General features: G+C 52.6%; 1 protein-coding gene across 8 annotated transcripts; it reads right to left on the bottom strand.

Annotated features, from left to right (window-relative positions):
- Positions 1–3,220: 3,220 nt before the first annotated feature.
- Positions 3,221–23,949, bottom strand: LOC109283044 (uncharacterized). Of its 8 annotated transcripts, XM_059714362.1 has the most exons (7): positions 23,864–23,949; positions 23,283–23,522; positions 14,460–14,738; positions 13,931–13,993; positions 4,132–4,180; positions 3,905–3,950; positions 3,221–3,464 (listed from the first exon to the last, which is right to left on the bottom strand). In XM_059714362.1, the coding sequence occupies exons 1-7, from the start codon at positions 23,883–23,885 to the stop codon at positions 3,426–3,428; spliced, it is 738 nt and encodes a 245-aa protein (XP_059570345.1). In that variant the 5' UTR covers positions 23,886–23,949; the 3' UTR covers positions 3,221–3,425. The 8 variants fall into 8 exon arrangements, 4 of the variants coding, with proteins under 4 accessions (XP_059570345.1, XP_059570343.1, XP_059570346.1 ...); XM_059714360.1 differs by lacking the exon at positions 3,905–3,950; XR_009455418.1 differs by lacking the exons at positions 3,905–3,950; positions 4,132–4,180 and having other exon boundaries at positions 13,931–14,084.
- Positions 23,950–23,983: the final 34 nt, after the last annotated feature.

A 23,983-nucleotide genomic window follows, 5' to 3' on the forward strand; every position in this document is an offset into this window, starting at 1 on the left:
CCCCAGTCAGATGATGACCAATAATTGTTGTTATATGTTTGAGTTATTGTATTTTATAGTTTGTTGAAGACCGGTCGATAGAGTTATCTGTTCATGTATATTCTTGTTTACCACTTGAACTATGTAGAGCCGACGAGTTCCTAGACAAAAATCACTTGTAACCTAATTCCCTTATCTATTGTGACATGGCCAAGGGGGCATGTCATAACCCAATAAGTTAAGTGCCCCTGTCACAATAGAACTGCCCTGAAGAACCGCCCCGTTACCTCCAAATTTAGTACAGCCTGCCTCATTAGTTATTCCCACCCGGCAGTCTGTTATTGGCTACTCTAAACGTATAAAAATCCACGCAACTTCCGCCCAAGTCGGAGACCTCTGAGCACACTGCAGAGTGCGGAGAATTCCCTGAGTCGTGGAAGAGTGAATTGGCGGCCTGATCAACCACCAATTTCTCCCCGTCGCCGACCGCCTATCCCTGACGTACCCCTTTTCCTGCATGCCCGGTTCTGTCTATGGACTCGCTGGCCCGGTTTCTTGCCAGTTGAAGCAACTCAGTGTAGCTACTCAAGCAACCTGACCACCTGTGTCGCGGCCACCAGCAGCGTAAGTAAAAGTTCAAGTGAAAGTTATTTTACAACCAATACGCTGTGTCTGCCTCTCCATCCACCAGCCCGCCTGACAGCCGCGTAATCCACAATCCACCTCAAGTCGGCTCCGGCCGTCTGAGACAGTCATGAGCGCTGAGGGAGGTCAGGATGGAGCCCAGGAGCTGTGCCAGGTCAGGGGGCGCTACATGGTCTGGCCTGGGTCCAGGCCTGGCTGCCCCCACAGGGCACTTCTTGGTCCCTCCCTCCTTCCACGGCCAAGGGCCTGGCCCTGCACCCCGTCCCCTCTCCCTGGGGAGCCTGTTGGTGTCTCCGGGGGTGCCAGCTAGGCTTTCTCTTGCCACAGCCCTCGAGGTGCTAGCATGGGTTGCTTTTCCCTGCCGGGGCTGGCTGGAGCCAGGGGGTCTCCCCTGACTGGGTCCCATCCTGCTTTTCCCACCAGGCTTGTGGATTGGCTTGCGGGGCAGCACTGAGGCTGGTCGGTGCCTCCATGCAGGCATGGAGGTCTGGGATAATGGGACATCGGTCCCTGGGGATATCTCTGAGCCTGGGGGCAGCTGGGAGACCAGTTGATCCCGTTCCCAGCTGGTCTCAAGGCTGCGCTGCTGGAGGCCCCTTCCTGCACCAGCCATGGAGCTTGTTGAGGCTTTGGGGCTTCTTGCCATGACCCTTGTGATCTTCTGGAGCAGCCCCTGAAGCTCCTTCAGGCTGCAGCTGGCACCAAGCTGCCCAGAGTCTCCTGGCCAGACCGCACGGGCTGGCTTTCCCTCCAGGCCACAGACGAAGGGGAGGTCAGGCACCTGCCCACCAGCCTGATGCAGCTCTTGGCTCCCAGCTGCCACTGGCTGCACGCTGGGTGCCCCCCTCTGCCCTCTGGGGTGCCAGGCAGGGGGCAGCTGGGTGTCTTTCCTGGGTTGTTCCAGGCTCCACCGCTCCCTTCCTCCATGGCAGCCTCCCACCCGGGTGGGAAGGAGGCATCTGATGCTGTTTGTTGCACCTTCATTGGTGGTGCGCCACGGGTGGGACAGGTCCTTCTTTCCTGGGTCAGTCTCTGCCCCTGAGCGCATTCGGCAAGAGGCCGGGCCTGGCTCCTCAGTCACCTCCTGCAGCTGCTTCCCCATGAGGTGCTGCTCCGACGCCTCCTGGGAAGCGCAAACATCCTCAGATGGGTCTGGGACCTTGGTGCTGGCTTCCCCTGGCAACACAGTGGTGTTTGTAGGATCCTGCTTGCCCGGAGGCTCTGGGGCCAGGAGGTGCAGCTTCCACTGCAGGCTGGTGCACCCCAGTGGCCTGCAGGGGTTCGGGGAGGGGGGTGGCGGTGCTCTGGGCCCTTCTCTGGCTCAGCCGCGCTGCAAGGCTAGCCCCGAGGATGGGCCTGGGTGGCTGAGGGAGTCTCTTTCCCACACGGAGCCATCCCCTGGGACCCGCGGGCCAGTGGAGGCTGTGTCTCCGGGCTCCCCTGCTGGAAAGAAGGCTGCAGACTGGCGTCAGCATGGGGCGCGGGCGGGCTCAGGGCAGCCTCAGGGAGGCTCATGACCCTCAGGGCCCAGCAGGGCAAGGGCTTGGGGAGGCAGACACAGGGCTCCTGGGTGTCCAATCCCGGAGGCCGCGCGGCCTTATCCTGTGGGTCGGATCCAGGCTCCTCTGTCTTCACGGCCTTATCCCGTGGGTTGGATCCAGGCTCCTCTGTCTTCATGGCCTCGGCCTCCTCACACTGTGGCGCCTCCTCAGGCAAGGCGGGCAGCGGGTGCGAGACCCGCAGGGCTGCGCGGGAATCCCGAGGGGTGCGGGAGATGCTCTTCCAGAGCCGGCGTCTCGGCGTACGTGGGATGGGGGCACTGGAGTGGCACTGGGGGGATCAGACGGGCAGTGACTTGGCATCCGGGCTGGGGAGGCCCAGCTGGCGCTGCAGCTCCAGGCACCAGATGTGGAAGTCCAGACGCCGGGCAACCGCTGGCTCCAGCACTGGCATAGGCATGGGCTGACTCTGACACCCATCTGCCTGTCCTGGTGGGGACTTAGGGGGTGCCAGGCTGGGCTGGGGAGAGCCACGCCATCTTCCTCCAAAAGCACAAAGGTCTCCCTTAGGCAGGCCAACGGCAACGGCCCCGTGAAGGCATCCCCCACGGCAGCATGGCTGGGAGGTGTGATAAAAAAAAAAAAAGGAGTGACCAAATGCCAGACGCAAGAGCAGGTTGTGTTCGGGGCGTGGGGAGAAATGGTGGGCGGGGCCTGATAGCCGCGTGATTGGGTGAGCGAGCGCGTGAAAAGGACGGAGAGGGGAGGGGGAAGAGAGGGACCGGATGTTCAGGGTGTGGTCAGTGCATGCAGCAAAATCTCTCAGCTCATGCAGCCCGTTCAGCGCGCAGGAAAAGAAAAGAAAAAAGGCTCGAAGGGGAAGGGGGCGGAGAGAGAGAGGGAGGGGAGAAAAAAAAATAGAGAGGACCCGCGCGATATCGGAGAGGCCTGATCACCCTCACCAGAGGTCCTGCGTCCACGAAATCCCTTTCCCCCCGGACGCCCCCCATTGTGACCGAATACATCGTTTAGACCATTCAGTGCTCTCGAGTTACCTAATCCTGAAACTGCTGTAAAAGAAACCACCTATACGAAAGTGTGAGTAAAGCATTTATTTGTTACACCGCCTTCTTGACTGTTTTATTAACGGAAGTAAAGATAAGGAAAGAGGAAGCAAGGTCCCGCAGCCCTTTCGTCCCTGGCCTGTTCACAAAGCATCTCTCGGGGTCCAACCACCCACCGTCAGGTTAGTCAGGAGGTTGCATGAAGGCAGCGTCAGGGTCCTCCATTTCCTCGGGCTCCTCAGAGATCCAGGATGGTGCAGGACGTGCAGGTCTGGGCCTGTGGCAGAGAGGAGACAGGGGGCAGAGATGAGATGGGGGGCAGGGCATGTCCCCTCCACCCCCCCCACACGGTCCAGACCCTGGGGGACGTGGGGCGGGGCCGTGTCCTCCCAAAGACCACAGAAAACATGGCTTCCAGGTCCCCTCTGGGAACAGGCCCCCTCAGAGACACCCCACACCTTCCCCCCTCAGCTCTTATGGGTTCAGATCTCTCATCAGGTGCCAGGTCATGTGCTGGAGCCTCCTTTCCACCAGCTGCAGTGTGTGCACGAGGCTGAGCCTGTGCCCAGGCATGGGGCAGCTGCAGGACAAAGAGGAGGGCATCTCATATGGCTGCATTGCCCCCTCCCCTCCTTCCTTTCCTGAGCCAGCCCCATCCCTGGCAGAAAGGGGTCTCTCAGGCCCCGGGAGGCTGCAGGGGCATGGGGCAGTGCTTACTGTGTGCACTGGTGTGGTGGTGTCTCCTCCACGTGTCCCCAAGTTGCTGTAAGGGAGAGAGGAAGGAGCTGGCGTGGGCCTGGGGAGACTCTGCCCCTCCCCAGCCGGCACCCCCAGCCTGTGAGCGGGGCCCTGGCTGCTCCTCCGTGGCTCCCATGGGCTGGGAGGAGGCAGGGGGCCGTGCTCTTTCCTGCCCCTGCCCCAGGCCAGGGCCCGAGGCTACTCACCTCCCAGCTTGGCTCTTCCCAGTATCTGCCTCGGCCTCCGACGAATGCTCTGAACACACAGAGAGCAGCGGGCTAGAGGGCAGCTCCCTGGACCCCGCAGGGCCGGAGAACTGGTGCCCGCCCGGCAGGTCCCACCATCCCCACGGGGACCCTGAGCAGAGGGACAAGACCCTCTAGCCAGGAGCCTGTCGTCCCAGCAGGAGTATTAGCACAGCCCTGTCACCATCCCCGGCCTCAGTTGCAGCTGACACCCAACGCCTCTAAAAACAGTTTTTGTTTTGTTTAGTTCAGGTTTTTTTAAAAGAAATGTTTCATGTTCCAAGCCAAACCAGCCGAATCGAGTCTAAATTCATGAGTCAGTCCAAACCATAAGTGGCCTACAACTGGCAAACATCCTCCACCCCTGCCAGGGGCTTCAGATATTGCCAAAGTCTTTTGGCGGGCATCCTACGTGCAGGCCCAAGTCCAGAGACTTGTTGTTAAGATGCCCCCAAGTTTCGCCTGCCCTCAGTCATACATACGGCCGCAGATGCAAGCTAGGGAGGAGCCTCCCATTTCCAGAAAGTGGGCTTTAAGCCGAGGCGGGTACTAAACCATGCCAGGGGAACAGTTATCCCTGGGAACGCTCAAGGAAACTGCCTTAATTGACCCAGATCCAGGGTGTTTCCCCTGCCTCTAAAAGAGGGTTAAGAACATCCTGACACATGGAGCAGAAAGGAGAGGAGGAGCCAACCAGCAAAGCCCAGAAGCCTCCTCCCCTCTGCACCCCGCACACCTACCGGTGAAGCCAAAAGCCAAAAGGCTACTTGAGTTCCCAGTATAACCAAGATGAATTCAATGAGAAAATCCATACTGGTAAGTTGCCAGGTTGGTGGAGCAGATGCTGGGGCCCCCTAGCATTTTAGCCAAGCTGCTAGGATGAAACTTCCAGGAGATCCAAGAACTAGTGATCTATTGATGAAACCTGGGAGTCCTGGATCCCGACTACCAGCTCCTTCCTTCACAGCACCAAGCCATCTCCTCCACACTGAATTAAGCACAGAAGTGCTATATACTGGGTCAGACCACAGGTCTGTCTTGCCCAGTCTCGTGTCACACCATGGCAGACAGCACATGCTGGAAGGGAGAGTAAACTGTGTCTGACCAGGGCTATCCATGGTTTCTCACTTGCAGCCTCCAGCATTTAAGGTGTAGGAAGCCCTGATTCAGAGGCCATGCCCCTCACTCCTTCTTGACATGCGGGGACCAGACCTGGACACAGTCTTCAATGTGTGGGGGCACCATGGATTTATAAAGGGGAATCCTGAGACTTTGTTTCATTTACAATTCTCTTCTTTAGCCATCGAGCTGGTATTTTTTAGCAAGCTGTCCACAATTACTCCCAGATCTCTTTCCTATGTGGTACCAGCTCATGTAAAGCCCATAATAGGTAAAGCATGGGTTATTTTTGCCCATTTGCATCACTTTACACTTATCAATGCTGGATTTTTATCTGCCATTTCATTGCCCAGTCACTTAATCATGCAGGATCCTTCTGTAGTTCCTCGCAGTCCACCTGGGTCTTTCCCACTTGGAATCACTTTGTGTCATCTTGCCGCTACCCCCCTTTTCCTTAATGTTTCAGCTTGGAAATAGCCAAGCTATACAACGTTCATTGTTATGTTACAACATAACAATGTTCTCTGGTTTGGTTTCTATTCTCTTCTTAATGTTGCCCAATATTTTATTGGCTTTTTAGGGTCACTGCTGGATACGGGACTGATTTCCTTTCCCAGGGAGCACCAACCTCTGGTTTGGAAAGGAGAAAGTTAAGGAGAGAATAGGATAGGGGTCAACACAATCAGGAAGGGCTGGGACCAAAGGCACAGGCTGGCCTGGGTGTGCAGAACTAGTATCTGCAGCTGGTGGTAATGTCCTCAGTGAGAGACAGGCCTGGACGGTCCCCTGGCTTGGCACTAGATCACAGCAAAGCAGGGCTGGAAGGGACCTCGCAAGGGCACATCTAGTCCAGCCCCCTGCTCAAGGCTGCATCATCCCTGCCTGGGGGTGGGGAGGGGGGTATTTGAGAGACAGTGCCCCTCATAATTTGAAGGGTTGCATTCATGGGTTTTAACTCTCTTAGTTTTGCACATTCCATCTAATAAGCCAGAATTTTAAGGATCCTGGGAGTCGGTCATTTGTAGCCAGCACCCCCCTCCCCCCACCCATGGGCTTCGCTCTGGCCATGCTGCCCGCAGGGGAGGGGGAGGCAGGCTCCAAGCTCTGCTCTGCCCTGGCGCAGCAGCCACTGCCTCCCGCAGGCGGCCCCCAGGGCTTGGGCACTGCTGCGGAGGGTGAGGGCTGTGCACCTGGGTCCCTGGCCCTGTAGCCCTGACAGCTGTGGGCACCTCCAGCAGGCCTGCGGGGTAAGGGGCGCTGTGGGTGGGGAGTGAGAGCACCAGCATTGTCCAGGGGGCTGTGGGTGGTGAGTGACCAATTTGGGGGATTTTAATCAGAGAAGTTGCAATTTTTAGGGAGGAAACCAGGATCTCTGTTCATCAGGCTCATCTCCCAGGCTCCTGATCATTCGTGACCCTGAGCTGGACTTTTTCCATCTCTCCACATCCTTCTTCAAGCGCAGGGCCCAAAACAGGACACAGGACTCCAGAAGAGGAGCCAGGGGGACATGTGGGGACTCTACACGGGGGTGCGGGATGTGCAGGGACACCCCCCTGCTCCCTCTCCCCTGGGGCAGCCCAAGCCCAAGAGGCAGGGGTCCCTCCCTCCCCGGTGCCCACCATGGCACTTCCAGTTTCTCCAAGCCCCCACAGCCCAGGGCAAAGGAGCCTGCGCTGCTGAGCCCCCACAGCCCAGGGGCATTAAGAGGCTGTGCAGGGCCTGCCTTGTTGTCCCGTGGGGCCCACAGAGGGTGGCAATGCCCTGGACACGATGGGAGAAGCGGCGGCCCAAACAGGCAAGGACACTTATTTGGGCTGTTCAGTTAACAGGCATATTTTGTTATCCCACATCCCCCATTCCTGGGGGATGCCGGATAACAGAGCTTTTACTGTATATACACATACATACATACATACACACACACACTTTTTTTTTTCTCTCCCTATTTCTCCTTGCAGACGGGGAATTTGAACTGAACCTGACACAAAAACTAGAGTGCCAATGCTAATAATCTTCCCCGTCATGACTGGTAAGTCTGGGGGTAGTCATGAGAACTGGCTGAACCAGTTATAGCACTGGCTTTCACCACCAACTAGGGACCATTTCAATACAAACACAAATACCTCACATTGATGCACCTTCCCCCTCCAAAAGCAGCCCTCCAGCACCGAGGTGCATGTCTTCAGAGGGCAAGCTGGTTTTCTTCACTGGAATAGAAGCATGGAGACACAGTGCTGCCAGCAGGCAGGGGGTGTGGAATCCAGGGTTAACTTTTTTGCATCTGTTCTCAAATGAGGTGGGCAGCCAACACCTGGTGCCAAACAGAGCAGCTGGGAAAGAGTGAAGACTCTTAATAGGTCTCAAGAACATCCCTATCAACAATCAAAGGCTCTCTACTTATACTCGCTGGTTTCAACCTTGTGGTATGCATTCAGCCAGTCAGGGGCAGAAATCAATAAAAAAGTGCTATGTTGGCTAGCACTATGGAAGAAAGAGACTTGGGGGTCATCATTGACCACAAGATGAACATGAGCCTGCAATGCGATGCTGCAGCTAGTAAAGCGACCAAAACGCTGGCTTGCAACCATAGATGCTTCTCAAGCAAATCCCGGGACGTCATTCTCCCCCTGTACTCGGCCTTGGTGAGGCTGCAGCTGGAGTACTGCATCCAGTTTTGGGCTCCACAATTTAAAAAGGATGTGGAGAAGCTTGAGAGAGTCCAGAGAAGAGCCACGCGCATGATCAGTGGTCAGGGAAGCAGACCCTACGATGACAGGCTGAGAGCCATGGGACTCTTCAGCCTGGAAAAGCACAGGCTCAGGGGTGATCTGATGGCCACCTATAAGTTTATCAGGGGTGACCACCAGGATCTGGGGGAACGTTTGTTCACCAGAGCACCCCAAGGGATGACAACTAGGTTGAATGGTTATAAACTACTACAAGACCGTTTCAGGCTGGACATAAGGACGAATTTCTTTACTGTCCGAGTCCCCAAGGTCTGGAACAGCCTGCCACCAGAGATGGTTCAAGCGCCTTCACTGAACACCTTCAAGAGCAAACTGGATGCTTATCTTGCTGGGATCCTATGACCCCAGCTGACTTCCTGCCCTTTGGGCAGCGGCTGGACTCGATGATCTTCCGAGGTCCCTTCCAGCCCTAATGTCTATGAAATCTATGAACCCCTGGCCTGCGAGCCAAATCCTATTCCCGGAGCTGTGGCATCCAGCCCGCTGAGATCCCCCCAGGTCAGGAAATGTAGTGGGGGAGCAGCAGCAATCCATACAGCCACTCTCCCCGGTACCAAATCCCCAAGCCCCATTGCAGTGGGGAGGATGGGGTCAGAGCCAGGCCACAACCCCTTCCCCACCACCCACAGGGCCAAGTAAAGCCCCTTAAACTCCCCCACCCCACAGTAGGACTTGGTCACAAGCTGTCTTCCACCTCCCACCCACAACAGGCACTGCCCATCTAACCCACTGGGCAATGGGCACTGTCCACCCAGCACCGCTGGCTAGGCCAGTGACAGCTAATAAAAGGATCCTGTAAGATCCCAACCATAGTACTTCCTGCCAGGCCACAGGTGAAGTGTGGTTGTGAGACCCAGTCTCAGTTCCCATCACATGGTCCCAGGCTCCCCCACCCACACCAGCCACAGGTGATTCCCAAATGATGGATCAGACTTTAGAACCTGAATCCAGCGCAGAGCAGAGTCGGGTACCTCTACCTGCAGCAGAGACCAGTCCAGTACTGAGGCTGGCTACAGAGACCATGTAGGCACTCAAAGTTGCACCACCAGAACAGTTTGATTTCCAGTCCCCTGGAATATGGCCTTGATGGATCAGGCGTTCACTTCAGGGAAGTGTCTGGTCTGGACAAACAGTTGGAAGCTTACCAAGTGAATACTCTTATCTACTCTATGGGAGATCAGGGGATGACATTCTGCCTTCACCACCTCTTACAAATGCAAAGAAAAAGCAATATGCTGCAGTGACAGAGGCATTAACTGATCATTTTCTGGGCAAAAGAAATGTGATTTATGAATGAGCTAGATTCAATCTCTGTAAACAGGAGCCTTCAGAACCTGTGAACAGATTCATCACATCTTTGTACACTATGGCCAAATCCTGCCAATATGGAGAGCTTGAGGAATTATTAGGGATCACTTAGTTATGGGGCTTCATGATATAGAGCTCTCACAAAGACTACAGTTGGACCCTGAGTTAATGCTCCAGAAGGAGGCTTGCCAATCAGAGCTAGTTAAACAGCAACAAAGAGAAATTAAGAGATTCTCAGTCCTGTCAGGCATTAGTTAATATGGATGCAGTACACACTGTAAAAAAAAACCCGACACACAAATACTAATCGAGTTGACAAGCACAACGAACAAAGGGAGTAGTCCTATTAGCGCCCACAGTGGCAAACAAGCAGAAAAGGAGGCCAATGGCACAGGTGCAGTCAAACCCCAGGACACAGTTGTGCTCAGTGTCCTGCTATGGAAGAGAAACATCAGCGATGTAAAAAGAAAGGTCACTATGCTTTGGTTTGTTGCACCATCATCAGTGTCTGTGAAGTCACAGAACAGGATGCAGAGGATTGCACAGTACTTTTAGATGGAGTTACAGAGTCTTCTCATCAGATCCTGGAGTCTGGATGACAGAAATTGAGCTCAATGGACAGCCAATGCCATTTAAAATAGATACAGGAGCAGCAGGCTCAGCTATCACTGATTATTATTACAGCCCACATAGAGATGGGATTCTCCTTACCTCTAATGAATAGCTATGAGGACCAGGTGACTCTACCCTCAAAGTACTGGGTGCAAAGATGACACTGAAGTCGAGATGCGTAGACCAGGAAGTCTATATGATTAGTAATATTCTGTGCCTTTAATTGGTTTACCAGCTACACAGGCACTGCAACTTGTTCAACGAGTAGATGAAATAGTGGACCAGAAATCCTTGGAGCAGTACTACAGAACCAAGTACCCATCTGTCTTTTCTGGTCTTGGAAAAAAATATCAGGTGAATATCAGATACGCCTAAAAGCTGATACCATTCCATATGCATTAACTACTCCAAGGCAGGTACTTTGCCACTAATGGACAAAGTTAAAGAAGAGTGAACATTCATGGAAGAACTAGGAGTAATTACAAGGACTGAAGAACCTAGTCCCCAGGGTTCTGGGATGACGGTTGTGCCAAAATCCAATGGTAAGATTAGGATATGTGTTGACCTCTCAAATACATGTGGAGAGAGAGACATTCTTCCTTCTGTGGAACATACCTTGACTCAATTTGCAAGAGCCAAAGTTTTCACAGAAATGGATGCATCGGCAGGGTTCTGGCAGATTCCTCTAGCTGTTGAATTGTCCAAGCTTGCAACTTATTACTCCATTTGGATGCTACCAGTTTAAACAGCTCTCTTTTGGAATCTCATCAGCTCCTGAATTCTTTCAGTTTTGGACATCACAGATATTGGATGGCCTAGGTGGTCTTTGCCATGCCAATGATATTTTGATTTTTGGGACCACCAAGGCACAACATGATATGAGAGTGGGATTCAATGCTCAGAAAACTCCAAGTAGCTGGAGTTACACTTAATTAAAAGTGCACCTTTGCAGCTCATGTTTGTGGGACAATGGATTCCACCACGTGGAATTCAACCAAATCCATCAAAAGTTGTAGCCATCAAGGGGTTCTCTGAAACCAAGGATATCCCAGGATTACGCAGATTTAGGCATGGCCACATATTTGGGCCATTTTGTGCCAAGCTTGGCAACAATATCAAAGCCTTTAAGAGACCTCTTAAGTGACAAGAGCGTATGGCTCTGGAGACCGCTACAGCAGTCACCCTTCAATGAGAACAAATCTATACTCAGCTCCTCCCTGATACTGGCCCAATATGATCCAACACAAGAAACTTTTATTGCAGCAGATGCTTCATCATATGGGCTTGGAGGAATGTTACAACTATGCCAGGAAGCAGGCCCCTAGGCCCCTATTGCTTTTGTGTCAAGAGCGCTGGCTCCACCTGAAATTCAATATGCACAAATAGAAAAAGAAGCACTAGCAATTACATGGACATATGAGCGACTCAGAACCTTCCTTGTGGGCCTGACTTTTACTTTACAAACTGATCACAAGTCATTTGTGTCTCTGTTAGGAGACAAACCTCTAGATGAACTCCCACCAAGAATCCAGAGATTTTGTCTCAGAATGCTGAAATTCCCCTACATTATACTACACATCCCTGGAAAAGAGTTAAACAGCTGATACTCTTTCTAAGGCACCATTACAGACTCCACTGTGTCCAGAAGAACTCTGCCAGGAGAAAGATATTGCTGTTTACATGGACATTATTGCGGATGGGATACCCGTATCTGCTTCACTATAAACAAGAATTCAGGAAGCTCAAGAAAGTGATTCCTTTTGCCAAAAGATAAAGAAGTACTGTTTGGAAGGATGGCTGCAAGTAAGACTCAAGGACTGAACTGGCAAAGTACCAATAAGAGAGATGCAATTTCTGTGTTGTCAGAGACTTAGTCATGTTTCACAACAGAGTACTGATACCTTCAACGCTATGCCAGGAAATCCTAGAGAAAATTCATGATGCTCACCAGGGCATTATAAAATGTCAAGCTAGGGCTTACCAGACAGTTTTGTGCATGGGCAACTGATGCCTCCTGAGTCACTTGCGCCCCCAGTGGACAGTCAGTGACCAGGCGTCCCCCTGTGGCCAATCCTGCAGGCCCGCAACTGGCAGCAGCACACCACTGGCACTCCCAGGCACACCGCTGGCACTTCTGGGTTGGCAGGATTGGCCACAGGGGGACCACTTCTCCCGGTGCACTCCCCGGCCAGCGCTCTCGGGGGGGCACCAGCACTCTTGCCTGCCCCCCCATCCAGAAATGCTGGGCTGTCAGCTAAATCCAAAGGTCATCTCTAACTACAGAAGCTGAGACACGCTCCAACAGGAAGAAAACAAGTCATCACAGACGTGCAGCTGACACCCCTGGTCTAATGAATAAGCAACAGATGTGCAGCTGCTACTATAAAAGATGAATGATAAAGAAAAGACTCTGGGGGGAGACAACTTCTGCACAGAGAGGCATCGGTATGTATCCAACAGACCCCTGGCCTCCTCTTCCTTGTGTTCAGCCTGGTTGACCACCAAGCTGACTTGAGCACCTAAGGATTTGTAACATCCCAATAGTGCAAAATTGGGGGGGGGGAGGAGCATGTGTGTGTATGAATGTGTATGTTAATGTGTCTATAAGTTTATTCAAGCAATAAGGATATAATGGCTTAAAAGTCTGTGTTATCAATAAACACAGCATATTGCCTTGTCCCCCTGAAAAAGATTCCGCTTATGTTTCTTCATAAGGTATATGCCTTAGGTATATAACATCAGGGGGTGCATGTGCACCCACTATGCATTGCCACAGGTTTGGTGGCCCTCCGTCTGTGATGACAAACAGAACTGGGTAGCCAGTTACAAGGATTGTGCTCAACACTGAGCAGTCCATGTAGAGCCATGCCTTACGACTGGTTTACCAGATCATCCATGGCAGATGTCAGGAGCCAATTTATTCACCTGGAAGGGATCTGTTTACCTCGCTGCTATTATTATTCCCATTACTTGGAGATGGTGCAATTACAGAGCACCACAACAGAGAGAGTTATACCCTTCAATGTCATTATAGCTGCATGCTGTGGCATACCTTTCGTTTTCAGACCTCATAGTGGCCCACTATTTTCTGGAGCCGTGTTTAAGCAGTTTGCAGCCCAGTATGACTTTCAATGTGTCACCAGCAATCCACATTCCCCCCCTAGTCATGGAGAAGCAGAATGTGCAGGATGTACTGTGAAGGATTTGCTCCAGAAGAATGAAGATCTCTATAAGGCAGTCATGGTCTACCGTTCAACACCAATGGAGCATGGGTGGAGTCTAGCCAAGCTGCTTATGAGTTGTCGGCTCCGTACAACCCTACCAAGTATGATTAATGACTTGGTGCCAAAACTTGTCGATCCACAGGAATTTTGTGAGAAAGATAAACAGATAAAGACTGTCAGAGATGAAACTATGACACTAGGTATGCTTCAAGACGTGTACCTGCTATTTCCCCACAGCAGGGAGTTTGGAACCCAGATCCAGGGGTCCAAGGCACTGTCCAACTATGGCAGATACCCCTTGTTCATATTGGGTGGAGATGCCTAGTGGTTTACTCCATGGGAATCGAGAACATCTCCACGTCATATTCCACCTGTTTACCACACTAGGTCTGAATGTGCCTCAGTTCCACCAAAGAGATTAGATCTGTGCATTAGTCTGGTCTAAACGACTAGATTTACCAATGCTTTTGCTTTGCTTAGGTTCCTTTTGTACCTAAGTGTGCATCAAGTTCCCACTCCACCCCAGAAAGGGGGATGTAGTAGTAAGGGTTAACTCCCTTATTAAAGAATGATGCCATCCACAGGAAGTGGTCGGTCCACCATTTTGGGTTTAGGGGTTAGTTGCTACAATAAAGGCATAATGAGAACGAGGACTCTACCCACCCCTTCCTAAGATCCATAATAACACAACCAGAGCCAAGGGAAATCGTTGGGCAGAGATGGGTACTGCAGGATGTGCCGTTCATTTACCCTGCTCCTCTGCAGGCTTGTCAGAAGGTCCTGTGGTCGTGGATAGTGAGGCTGTGGCCACATCTGGAAGGAGATCACAGTGGGTGAGGAGTCAACAGGTGGAGCCATGTCAGGGGGAGTCTGGCTTTGATGGGGGTATCTGGCATGCCAGGTGCTGCACAGAGTGAAAGAAAGCAGGGAGGGCAGTGAGGCTGGGCAGCTGGGCTGACCCAGGGTTGGGGAACAAGGGAGCTCTAGAGCACAAATCAGGTCTTACTGTGCTGTACAAACACTGTGAACACCGGATGGGGCCTCAGGCTGGATGGCAGGGCTGGGGAAAAGGCATCTCTAGTGGCTGTGATTCATGTACATGGCAAGAGGTGTGATTGTGGGACCCAGCCTCAGAGTTTGGTGGAATAACTTTGTTGAATATTGCTCTCTTTGTCACACTGCTGATGGATGGAACGTGCGGCCAGTGACCACTAAGGTGGGATTAACTAGTTAATCACATCTTTAGTGTAACGTGTAGATAAGAGTCTAGGAAACATACCAGGCATTTTCAGCGTGAGGTATTGTAAAATTTCTCCAGACAGGAACTCCTTAAGGTAGTAGTGTCCTTGCAGCACACAGCTCATCTTCTTCACCATTAACATTTTATTCTTCAGGGTGATGAGATCGATGGTAAGTGTGCTGTAGGATTTGGGGCCTCCAAAGTTGGACACAATGCATGTATCATTTGTGAAACACAGTTGCATCGAGTTTTTAGATGCGTTCAAGGAGATGTTCATGGAAGAACCCTCAGGCACTGAGCAGGACAGGCCGGGGACTCCTGAAAGGAAGAATTTGAAAATGGTGAGTAACCCCAAGCCATGCTGGGAAGCAATTAGCTCAGCTGAGAGGAGGATGGACCAAGGGTGGAGCCAGCATTTCCTCTGCTCCCGACAGGGATGGTTTGCATTAGATTTGGGGACAGGCCTCTGCATCTGGCTGTGGAAGTCCCTGAGAGTGGGAATTATGGCAGTGGGGAAGCAGAGGCCACTAATACTATCGTGCTCCGCCAACCCCCCAAAACCCCAACCTTGCCCGTGGCTTCTGGATTGAGGCTGGGCCACACCCCCTCGCCCACTGGGGCTGGGCCTTGCCCCCTCCTGCTCCACAGCCCGAGTCAAGCTCCTCTCCCCCTGCATGACAGTCACCCAGCCCCACCCCTCCACGGTGGTTTCATAGACTGCAAGGCTGAAAGGAACCTTGGAAGATCATTGGGTCCAGCCCGCGGCACCAAGCTGGAAAGACAACTGGGGCCAGGTGACCCCAGCAAGGTGACTGTCCAGTCTCCTTTTGAAGATTTCCAGGGTAGGCCATTACACCACCTTTGGAGGGAGTTTATTCCACAGTTTGGACACCCCGACTGTGAAAAAGTTCTTCCTAATGTTGAGCCTGAAATGGTCTTCTAGGAGTTTGTGACCATTACTCCTGGTTTTCCTCAAGGGTGCTCTGGTGAACTGTTGTTCACCGAGCCTCTGATGCATGCCTCTGATGTAGCGGTAAGCTGCTACCAAGTCCCCTCTCAGCCTTCTCTTTTTCAGCCTGAAGACTTCCAGATCCCTCAGTCTTTCCTCGTATGGCTTGCCGTGCAAGTCTCTGATCATACGTGTGGCTCTTCCCTGAACACTTTTAAGCTTTTCTACATCGTTGTTGAAGTGCGGCACCCAGAAATGGGCACAGTACTCCATCTGCAGTCTCACCAATGTTGAGTAAAGTGGAAGAATCGCTTCCTTGGCTTTGCTGGAGATGCATCGGTTGATGCATGCCAGAGTATTATCTGCCCTGCTGGCTACAGAGTTGCACTGACAGCTCATGCTCATACTGTGGTCAGTTGTTACCCCTCAGGTCTGGTACCCTCAGGTCTGACCCCCATGATCCATTATTACCCCCAGGGCTAGTCAGATCATTGTTGTCAAGCCTGTAGACGTGTAGGGGACTGTTCGTCCCCAGGTGGAGCAACATTAAACTTCATCTTGTTCTGATCTGCCCAGCTTGCCAGCCTGTCTAGGCCTGCCTGTATCTGCAGCCTATCTTCAAGTATAACCACGCCTCCCTGTAACTTGGTGTCATCTGCAAACTTGGCCAGTGAGCTCTTTATCCCCACTTCCAAATCACTAATGAAGATGTTAAAAAGCACTGGACCAAGCACTGACCCCTGAGGAACACCACTGACCACTTCTTGCCAGGATGACACATCTGTTTATTAGGATTCTCTGGGTCCTACCCCACAGCCAGCTTCCCACCCACCTGACTGTCTTGCAGTTGAGCCTACAATCTTCCAATTTTCTCACGAGGGCATTGTGGGATACCAGTTCAAAAGCTTTTTGGAAGTCAAGGTATACACTACTCTACACCACTATGTGGGAGCAGTATGGGCCAAAGGGCCTCGCTCCACAAGACATCTGCCCCAGTTTGCAGCTCCACTCATGCCCACCCCACTTCTGGGGCCAACATGGGCCATGGGGATCTGCCACACACCCCCTCACCCACCAGGAGAAGCCTCCTCCACAAAGCTGCTACAAGCTCAGAGCAGGGCCCCATGTGCAGCTGGGAGCCCGCAGTCTCATTACCCAAGGGCACCCTGCCACATTTACATGGTGCCTGGCCCGAGCAGGGGAGGGAACAGGGGTGCAGTAGGCTGACAGGAAGCAGCAAAGGATACACAGCAGCAGCAGCAGCAGCAGGAGGGCTGGCACCCAACTAGATCAGATGTGGTGCTCGCATGCAAGTAGCCTCCATTTTGTTCAGGACACTCCAGGGAAGGGGTTGGGGTCCTAGGCAATCTAGGAAAGCCAACTCTGTGGATGCGCATGGGGTGGGGTTTGCTTCCCTGTCCTGGGTTGTGGCATCCTGGTAGAGGTGCACCAGCGGATCAATCCAATATTGAATCGGTACCGATACAAAGAAAATTGGCTGCATTGGATATAAATCCGCCCAATGGGGCTGATAAATGCTTGTGTTGCGTGCAGCTGCAATGCAGCACTCGGGCAGCCAGGAGCAGACCCAGCAGCATGGAGAGTTGCCTCCAGCTGTGGTGGAAGGGGAGGGGTGGGGTGTCAGGGCACAGATCAACACCCCCGCGGTGATGCAGGCGGCAAGGGGGGCATGTGCCCCTGGATCTGTGCAGGGTGGGACGGGACAGGACAGGCTACAGCTGGGGCTGGCTTCAGAGTGGGTGCCAGCAGCACTGGGAGGATGCTGCATCCAGCCCAAATTTTGCTGGCACTGTGCTCCCAGCACCACCACCACCTGGCACTGCCCTGGCTCAAGAGCCAGGGCAGTGGTGGAACTGGGAACGGAGCTGCAGTGAAATCTGGGGTGGATGCAGCATCCTCCTAGTGCTGCTAGTGCCCGCTACAAGCCTAGCTTTGAGGAGCCCCAGCTGCAGCCTGCCCCGTCCCACCCTGCACAGATCCAGGGGCACACACCACCACTCCGCCTCCCCGGTGCCCTCCCAGGGTGCAAGCAGTGGCAGGAGCTTCCCCCTTTCATCCTGCTTAGGCAGCACCTGCCCCCTCCCCCTATTTGCCTTCCCTCCCCCCTCCCCTTCTACCACAAGACTTCACAGCTGGAGGCAGCTGTATCAGAAATCGGATTGGTATCAGCTGATACATTTCCTTAAATATCGGCTATCGGTATTAGTAGCCCCTAACCTGTTCTTTTACCACTGAGGGCTGCTCACCTCCTCCCCAAATTCTGCAGCTAGGTGCAGTAGTCCGTTAGCTCACCTGGCCTGTGAAGACTGAGGCAAAAAGGCATGGAGCACTTCAGCCTTTTCTTCATCCTCTGTCACAAGGTTGCCTCCCCCATTCAGTAGGCTGAGGAAACTGGGCTTATTCAGTCTCCAGAGGAGAAGACTGATGGGAAATTTAAATAGCAGCCTTCAACTATTTCAAAGAGGATGGATCTAGAGACCGTTCTCAGTGGTAGCAGATGACATAACAAGGACCAATGGTCTCAAGCTGCAGCAAGGGAAGTTTAGGTTGGATATTAGGAAAAACTTTCTCACTAGGAGGATGATGAAGCACTGGAACAGGATACCCGGAGAGGTGGTGGAATCTCCACCCCTGGAGGTTTTTAAGCCCTGTAGACAGAGCCTTGGCTGGGGTGATCTAGTTGGGGGCTGGTCCTGCTTTGAGCAGGGGTTGGACTAGATGAACCTCCTGTGTAGCAGAAAGCCCCCCTTTCCTCTTGCCTGCATTTGCTCTCCCCTCCTTGGATATGTTTTTCCTCTTCTACCTTTTCTTCCTTCCTCTTTCTTTCACTTTAAGATAAGGAATTGTGTTTTAAAATTTGTATATGTGCATTTTGTATCTCCCCTTGTATTCTGGTATTTTTATCTATTTGTGTGCCATGGCATTACTTTTGTAGCTCATATTTTATACTCCTCACCTTTCAACTAAATGTGTTTAGTTTCAGAAGTAAGTTATACATTGTAACAATGTTAACAAGGGCAGGAATCAAACTGCCCTTCCCTGTATCAGGCGGGCTCCTGAAAGAGCCAGTGAATCAGTGATTGAATGCGTAACACAGTAGCAGGTGGCTATTAACATCTAGGAAAACCGCAGATCAACCAACGGAAGAAATCAATAGAAGACAATGTAACTACCGGGAATTCTCCAGACTTCACTGTTCAAGGGCTAGAAGCCCTGATCTGAGTTAATCAGTGCCGGGGACCAACTTTTGGGCTGAATATCTCCAGATCAACCCCTCCCAGAGCCCTATTCAAAATTCATCAACAGACTCCCAAACCTGCACATACATGCGGACAACCCCTGGGGCTGACAGATGCCATCCACTAGCCACCGAGGGGGAAGTCCCACGAGGGTGAACGACCCCTGGATTGGGCAAACCTGAAAACTGGGGAGTCACCAAAGTCTGCCAAGGACAGATAAAAAGCAGTGAAAAGTAACCCTCGGCGGCGCCCTTTTGATCTCCAACTTGACCAGCACCCGACCTGTCCAGCCAGAAGGACCAGCCGGCGACCCCCTTCTGGAGGATAACACCACGCTGGAAGAAGCCTCGACTGGCCATCGACAGCAGACTCCAGTGCCTGTGGAATAGGTATACTTGACTCTTGTAGCTCGCTACTGTGTGTATGTGTGTGTGTGTGTGGGGGGGGAGGGGGACCAGCCCCAAGGTTTATGATTTGACTTCATTACAGTGTTTCAATCCACCTAATAAACCAGAATTTTAAGGATCCCAAGTTGGACATTTGTAGCCAACATCCAAGTCCCTTCCAACCCTAATTTTCTGATTCTATTTTGACATGTCAGGAAGCCATGCCAAGGCGTGCCATACTACCACAAGCACAAGAACAAAAAAAATCTGGCAACTAGTTGAAAATGTGCAGGAAAGTAAAACTGCCCTGTGTCTGAGATCGTGGTGGTCAGGAACAGCCATCAAATACTTCCCTATCACTGGTGACATTGCAGGGGGAGAGGGGGGTGGGAAGGGGGGCAGGAAATGGAAAAAAGGTGGCTCTGACAAAATTCAAAGGGATGATTGGGATGGCTGCTGAAACAGAGATCTGGACCCCTACCAGCCGCTGCCCTTGAACCCCCAGCCAGAAGCCACAGCACCACAGCCACCTGCATCTGAGAACCAGAGTTTGGAAAAGGCTGCTCTAGAATCTAGAACAACACCTGGAAAAGCAGGAGAGAGGAGAAACAGAGCAGGAAATAGAGGGGGAGGAGGGAGATTGTCCCTGCAGCAAACAGGACAGCTTGAACTGGTGAAATCACAAATTAGTCATTGTCTGACATATCTGGTCATTCAGTAGATGAAGGAAAAAGCAGGGGCATAGGAGGCTGAAGCCAAGAAGGGGAAGCCCTGAAGGTCAGTGAAGTTTTTCTTTGGTGGTTACTGAAGGATCCCCTCCCTTAGAAAATGTTAACAGTTTTACAGGTTGGATGCATAAAGGTTTCCACTGGTTGCAAGCAGCAGGTATTTAAATCAGCGGATGAACCTTTGTTCCATAGAACCATGGCATCAACAGGGATTTACTGAGGACATCTTGCAAAAGCCAAAATATGTAATCCAGAAGCATTCCCGAGCCCCCTCAGAAATGGCAGTGTTGCGTGTTGTTATGAGCCTCCCTGACAAAAGCCCAGCTGACACTGCAGACAGAAGGGGAGTCATTCAAACACTGATGACGGACAGGGAGGGGGAACAGGAGGTAGAAGACAATACGCTCAAAGGAAGTGGTGCAGCTACTGCCTCCAAGCATATCCAAGTGGTGGAAATGCCCAGTGCATAGTGGAAGGTGGCCATTTACCCATGGAAGAATGGCCAAGTAAAGTAGAAACAACCATTAGGTGCCACGAGGGGACCCCTGTCAAGGAGCTATGAAGTCAGCCAGAAGAATGTAAGGCAGAGGTCCAGGAAATGGGCCCCGAGATCGTGGACAGGGGAGGAAAGGCAGTGGTAGAGGAGCTGGAAAAGACAGTGAGCCCAGTTCAAGGGCCAGAGGTCGGTACGTGGGAAGAGCAGCCTCACCTTGGGCCGGGGTGCAGTGTGGGATGAGACAAGGCACAAGACAGGGCCAAGGGGCTGGAGACTGGAGGCACAGAGAGGGCTGGTGCTGTGAGCTGGGCCTGAACCAGTGGGCCAGAGCTGGAAGCCTGCAGCTAGGCTAAGGGGGATACAGCCAACAGGGCTGAGGCCTCTGCAGGAGGACCAAGTTGGCACCGTGTGAAGTACAGGCATGGCTGTAGGGGCAGATGGGGCCACAAAGAGCCCATGAGGTGACTGGGGCGCTTATATGGCCAAGAGGGCCATGACGGAGTGTCCTTGGGGCAAGGGGAAGCCACGAGGGGCTCCCTCAGGGCCTCTAGGCACAGCCTTTCCTTGCAAACTACTCCATGCTTGTACTCATTGTAATTCTGGACTTCATTAACTCTGGGCACATATGTAAACAGACTTTTCAACCAGAATTGAAATGCTCTCCTGGCTCCTGGTTCTGCCCATCCAGGCACTGGGAACTGCTCTGCTGTCTTCTCCCTGCCCTGTACTGCCTGCCACCCCGCTCACTACTCCCCACTGCTCTGCTGTCTGCTCCATGCCACACACAAGAGGCTGCATGTGCTGTCACACACAGAGGCTGCCACCAGGCTCTAGAAAATCCAGCTCTCATCATGCACCTGGATGGGAACCCACCTCATCTCCATGCTGGGGCTCAGGGGAGCTGCTCGTCCTGCACCTACCTCTTCAACGCTTCTCTCCACATCCCCTGGCCATAGCAGTTTAAGTCCATCTTGGCTCCCACACAAGAACTCCACTGGAGAAGACGTGGACCACCATGTCCATCACCTCCACAACCGCTCTTTCCACCACATTGTCCACTGGACACCCACCAGCATCTTCCTTTGTGCTTCCCTTGCTAGCTCTTCTTTGCAGGTCCCAGATCTTCTCGTTGTCTCCCTCCCTACCAGCTTGATCCGTCTCTAACAAACAGCATGCAGCCCTACACAGCACCGCGTTCCCATGCTGCTGTTGGATGCTGGATCTCGGGTGGGAAAGTGATGCTCTGGTCTCACCCATTGGGTCTTCAGAGCCAGGACCTGATTAGCAGAGAAATTAACGGGTGTTTAGTGGAGGATCCCTTAGAGTGGAAGACCCAGTAAGGAGACGTGGGGATAGAGGTTTTGGGGTCATCTGTCCAGGAGAAGACTGAGGGACCAACAGGGTGGTTGTCTTCTGTTAAAGGAAGGGTGGTGAGATGGAGAACGCGACAGCCTGAGAGCGAGGTATCACCATCACTGACACCAGCACCACTGACTGAAGCCCAGTGATCTCACACCTACAGCCACTGTGTTTTTCAGCATACAGCATGGCCCTGAATACAACAGGCCCCAAAGAGAAAATATTTTGACTTTGGAAGATATGTAAGTACAAAAGGGCTGGGGTCTCAGAAGCCAGTGTTGGAGTGCAGAGCTAGGGGCTTGGGTACTGGGGCCATGTAGTAGGGGCCAATCCAGCTGTGGCAAAATCTAATGTCCACCAAACGCCCATACCCCTGGGGAGCCTTTTCCTCACATATAATGCCCCTCCGCCCCAATTTCCCCCAGCTGGTTTGTCGGGGAAAAAGGATGGGTTAAAAATCTCCCCATGATGCTGGGGAGAAGAGGTCTGGCCCCATGCCAAAAGACAAAAAATGTGCTGGCATCTAATGGAGCCAAATGATGGATCTGTTTTGCACCTACAAAGGCCAAAGCTCATGGGGAACTTTATTAACAAACAACCTTTATGAAGGTTGAAGCTCTTTATGAACTGCCCCATGGACCAGGAGTTCCCCGGGAGCACACTAAGTGCAGTCCTGAAATGGTTTCTATGCTGAAGACCCCTGCTCCCCATTACATATATTACACAATTACAATTCACTGATTGGCACAATAAATGTAGATAAAGTTGCATGTCCAAAGTAATTACCCTGCCATAAAATGGTCACCCAGCTATAAAAAAGAGCCAACCCGCTATACTGGGGTGGTCAAGCTCCGGCCCAAGGGCCAAATGAGGCCAGTGGAGCCATTGCATCTAGCCCACGGAGTCAGAGAAGTTTGTGGCAGTGGAGCAGTGGTAATTCATATGGTCACAGCCTCCTGCACCAAATTCCCAAATCCCAAACCCTGCGTGGCCATTTGGGGCTTGACCAGGCCAGGGTGGGCCAGGCTGTGACCCCTTTCCCTGTGGGGCCAGGCCGCCCTGCTCTGCTCCTGGATCGCCTCCACCAGAATCAACACAAGGCTGGAATCAGATTCTCCAAGGCCTGGTTATGAAACAGCAGCCATGTTGTCATGTGGGCTGGACTGATGCAACAGCCCCTTCTTGTGTCTCCTTGGTCTTTTTATCGGCCACCCCAGGGAGCAGATCTGGGGTGTGGGGGGTAGATGGAGGGGAGCCAGGATCCGTGGCCAGCCTAGGCTGCCCCCCACCTTCCCTGCCCCTGAGTGTGGTGGTAACAATCCGATGTCCGTCCGGATCTGCTCTCCCCACCTCCACTGTGCTTCAGAAGGAAAAGTCACCAGCTCCAGGCTCTGACTCCTCCCTGCCATGTCCTCCACCCCACAGGGTGTCCTGGGGTCTCCTGCTCTGTCCCACCTCAGGGAGCTGGAAGGAAACCCAGTAGCTGCATCCTGCCCCCAAGTGTCTCTTCCCTTAATCCAGGGTAATCCCTGGCCAAACCCCATTTAGATTGCCTCCATGCCCCCCAACACCTGCGGTCACCCCCAGATCCAGCCTCCCCCCTGATCCACCCCACCAAGACCTCCCCCTGCCTCAGTTCCCTCCTCCCACCCTCCTGTCCTGTGTTACTCCAGTACACCCCTACCTTTGCACCCCAAAAGGGGCCAGGGGGCAGCACCACAGGTCCCCACTCCCCAGGGGCAGCAGCAAGGTCCAGTCCCCTGCACCCAGGGCTGGTATTGGCCACGAGCCCTGCCACATCCTGGCTGCAGTGAGGGAGACTTTGTAGTCACGGCCCTGGCAAGCTGATCCGGCTGGGGCGGAGGAAGTCTTTGTCCCAGGAAAGCCAGCGTGGGAGGAGCTGTGAGCTGGATGCCTGGGCTCTCTGGAAGAGAAGTGGGGTTGGGAGTGAGAGGCGGGACTGCTGGGAGCTCCAACTCCCAGGTCCTTTCCAGCTGTGGGAGGTGGTGGGGCCTCGGGGCGGGGAGATGGGGCCTGGATGCGGGTTTTCTCCCCCCCTTTGCTAGCAAACTCCTTCCTGCCTCGGTTTAATAAATTATCAGTCATTCTTCTATTGATTTTATTATTGTTATTATTGTGGTGCTGTTTTGTTCTTATTAATGCTCATGGTTTGTTGTTATTGCTGTTATTACTGCTAACAGCAAGCATATTATGACAACAACAAAACAACAGCAAAGGCAATAATAACATTTTAATTGCCAATACCTGTTTGCTTGGAATAGCTCATGGGTCAAATACATTGCGACTTTTGGAACAAACTCCAGGCTCCTGGTTGATGGATGGTCTGACACGTTTACTCAGAGCACCGCAAGCGTAGCTGTCTCT

This window comes from Alligator mississippiensis, chromosome 11 (assembly GCF_030867095.1).
Source record: "Alligator mississippiensis isolate rAllMis1 chromosome 11, rAllMis1, whole genome shotgun sequence".
NCBI lineage: Eukaryota > Metazoa > Chordata > Crocodylia > Alligatoridae > Alligator > Alligator mississippiensis.

What these genes read in the sequence shown, in the direction of transcription:
- LOC109283044 (XM_059714360.1), bottom strand. Translation starts at nt 23,885, where the DNA reads ATGAGCTATTCCAAGCAAACAG. An exon ending in CAAGCCTGCAGAGGAGCAGG is followed by an intron (nt 4,181 to 13,930) that starts GTAAATGAACGG and finishes CTGTGTGTTCAG; the next exon opens with AGCATTCGTCGGAGGCCGAG. An exon ending in GGGAAGAGCCAAGCTGGGAG is followed by an intron (nt 3,465 to 4,131) that starts GTGAGTAGCCTC and finishes TCTCTGCCACAG; the next exon opens with GCCCAGACCTGCACGTCCTG.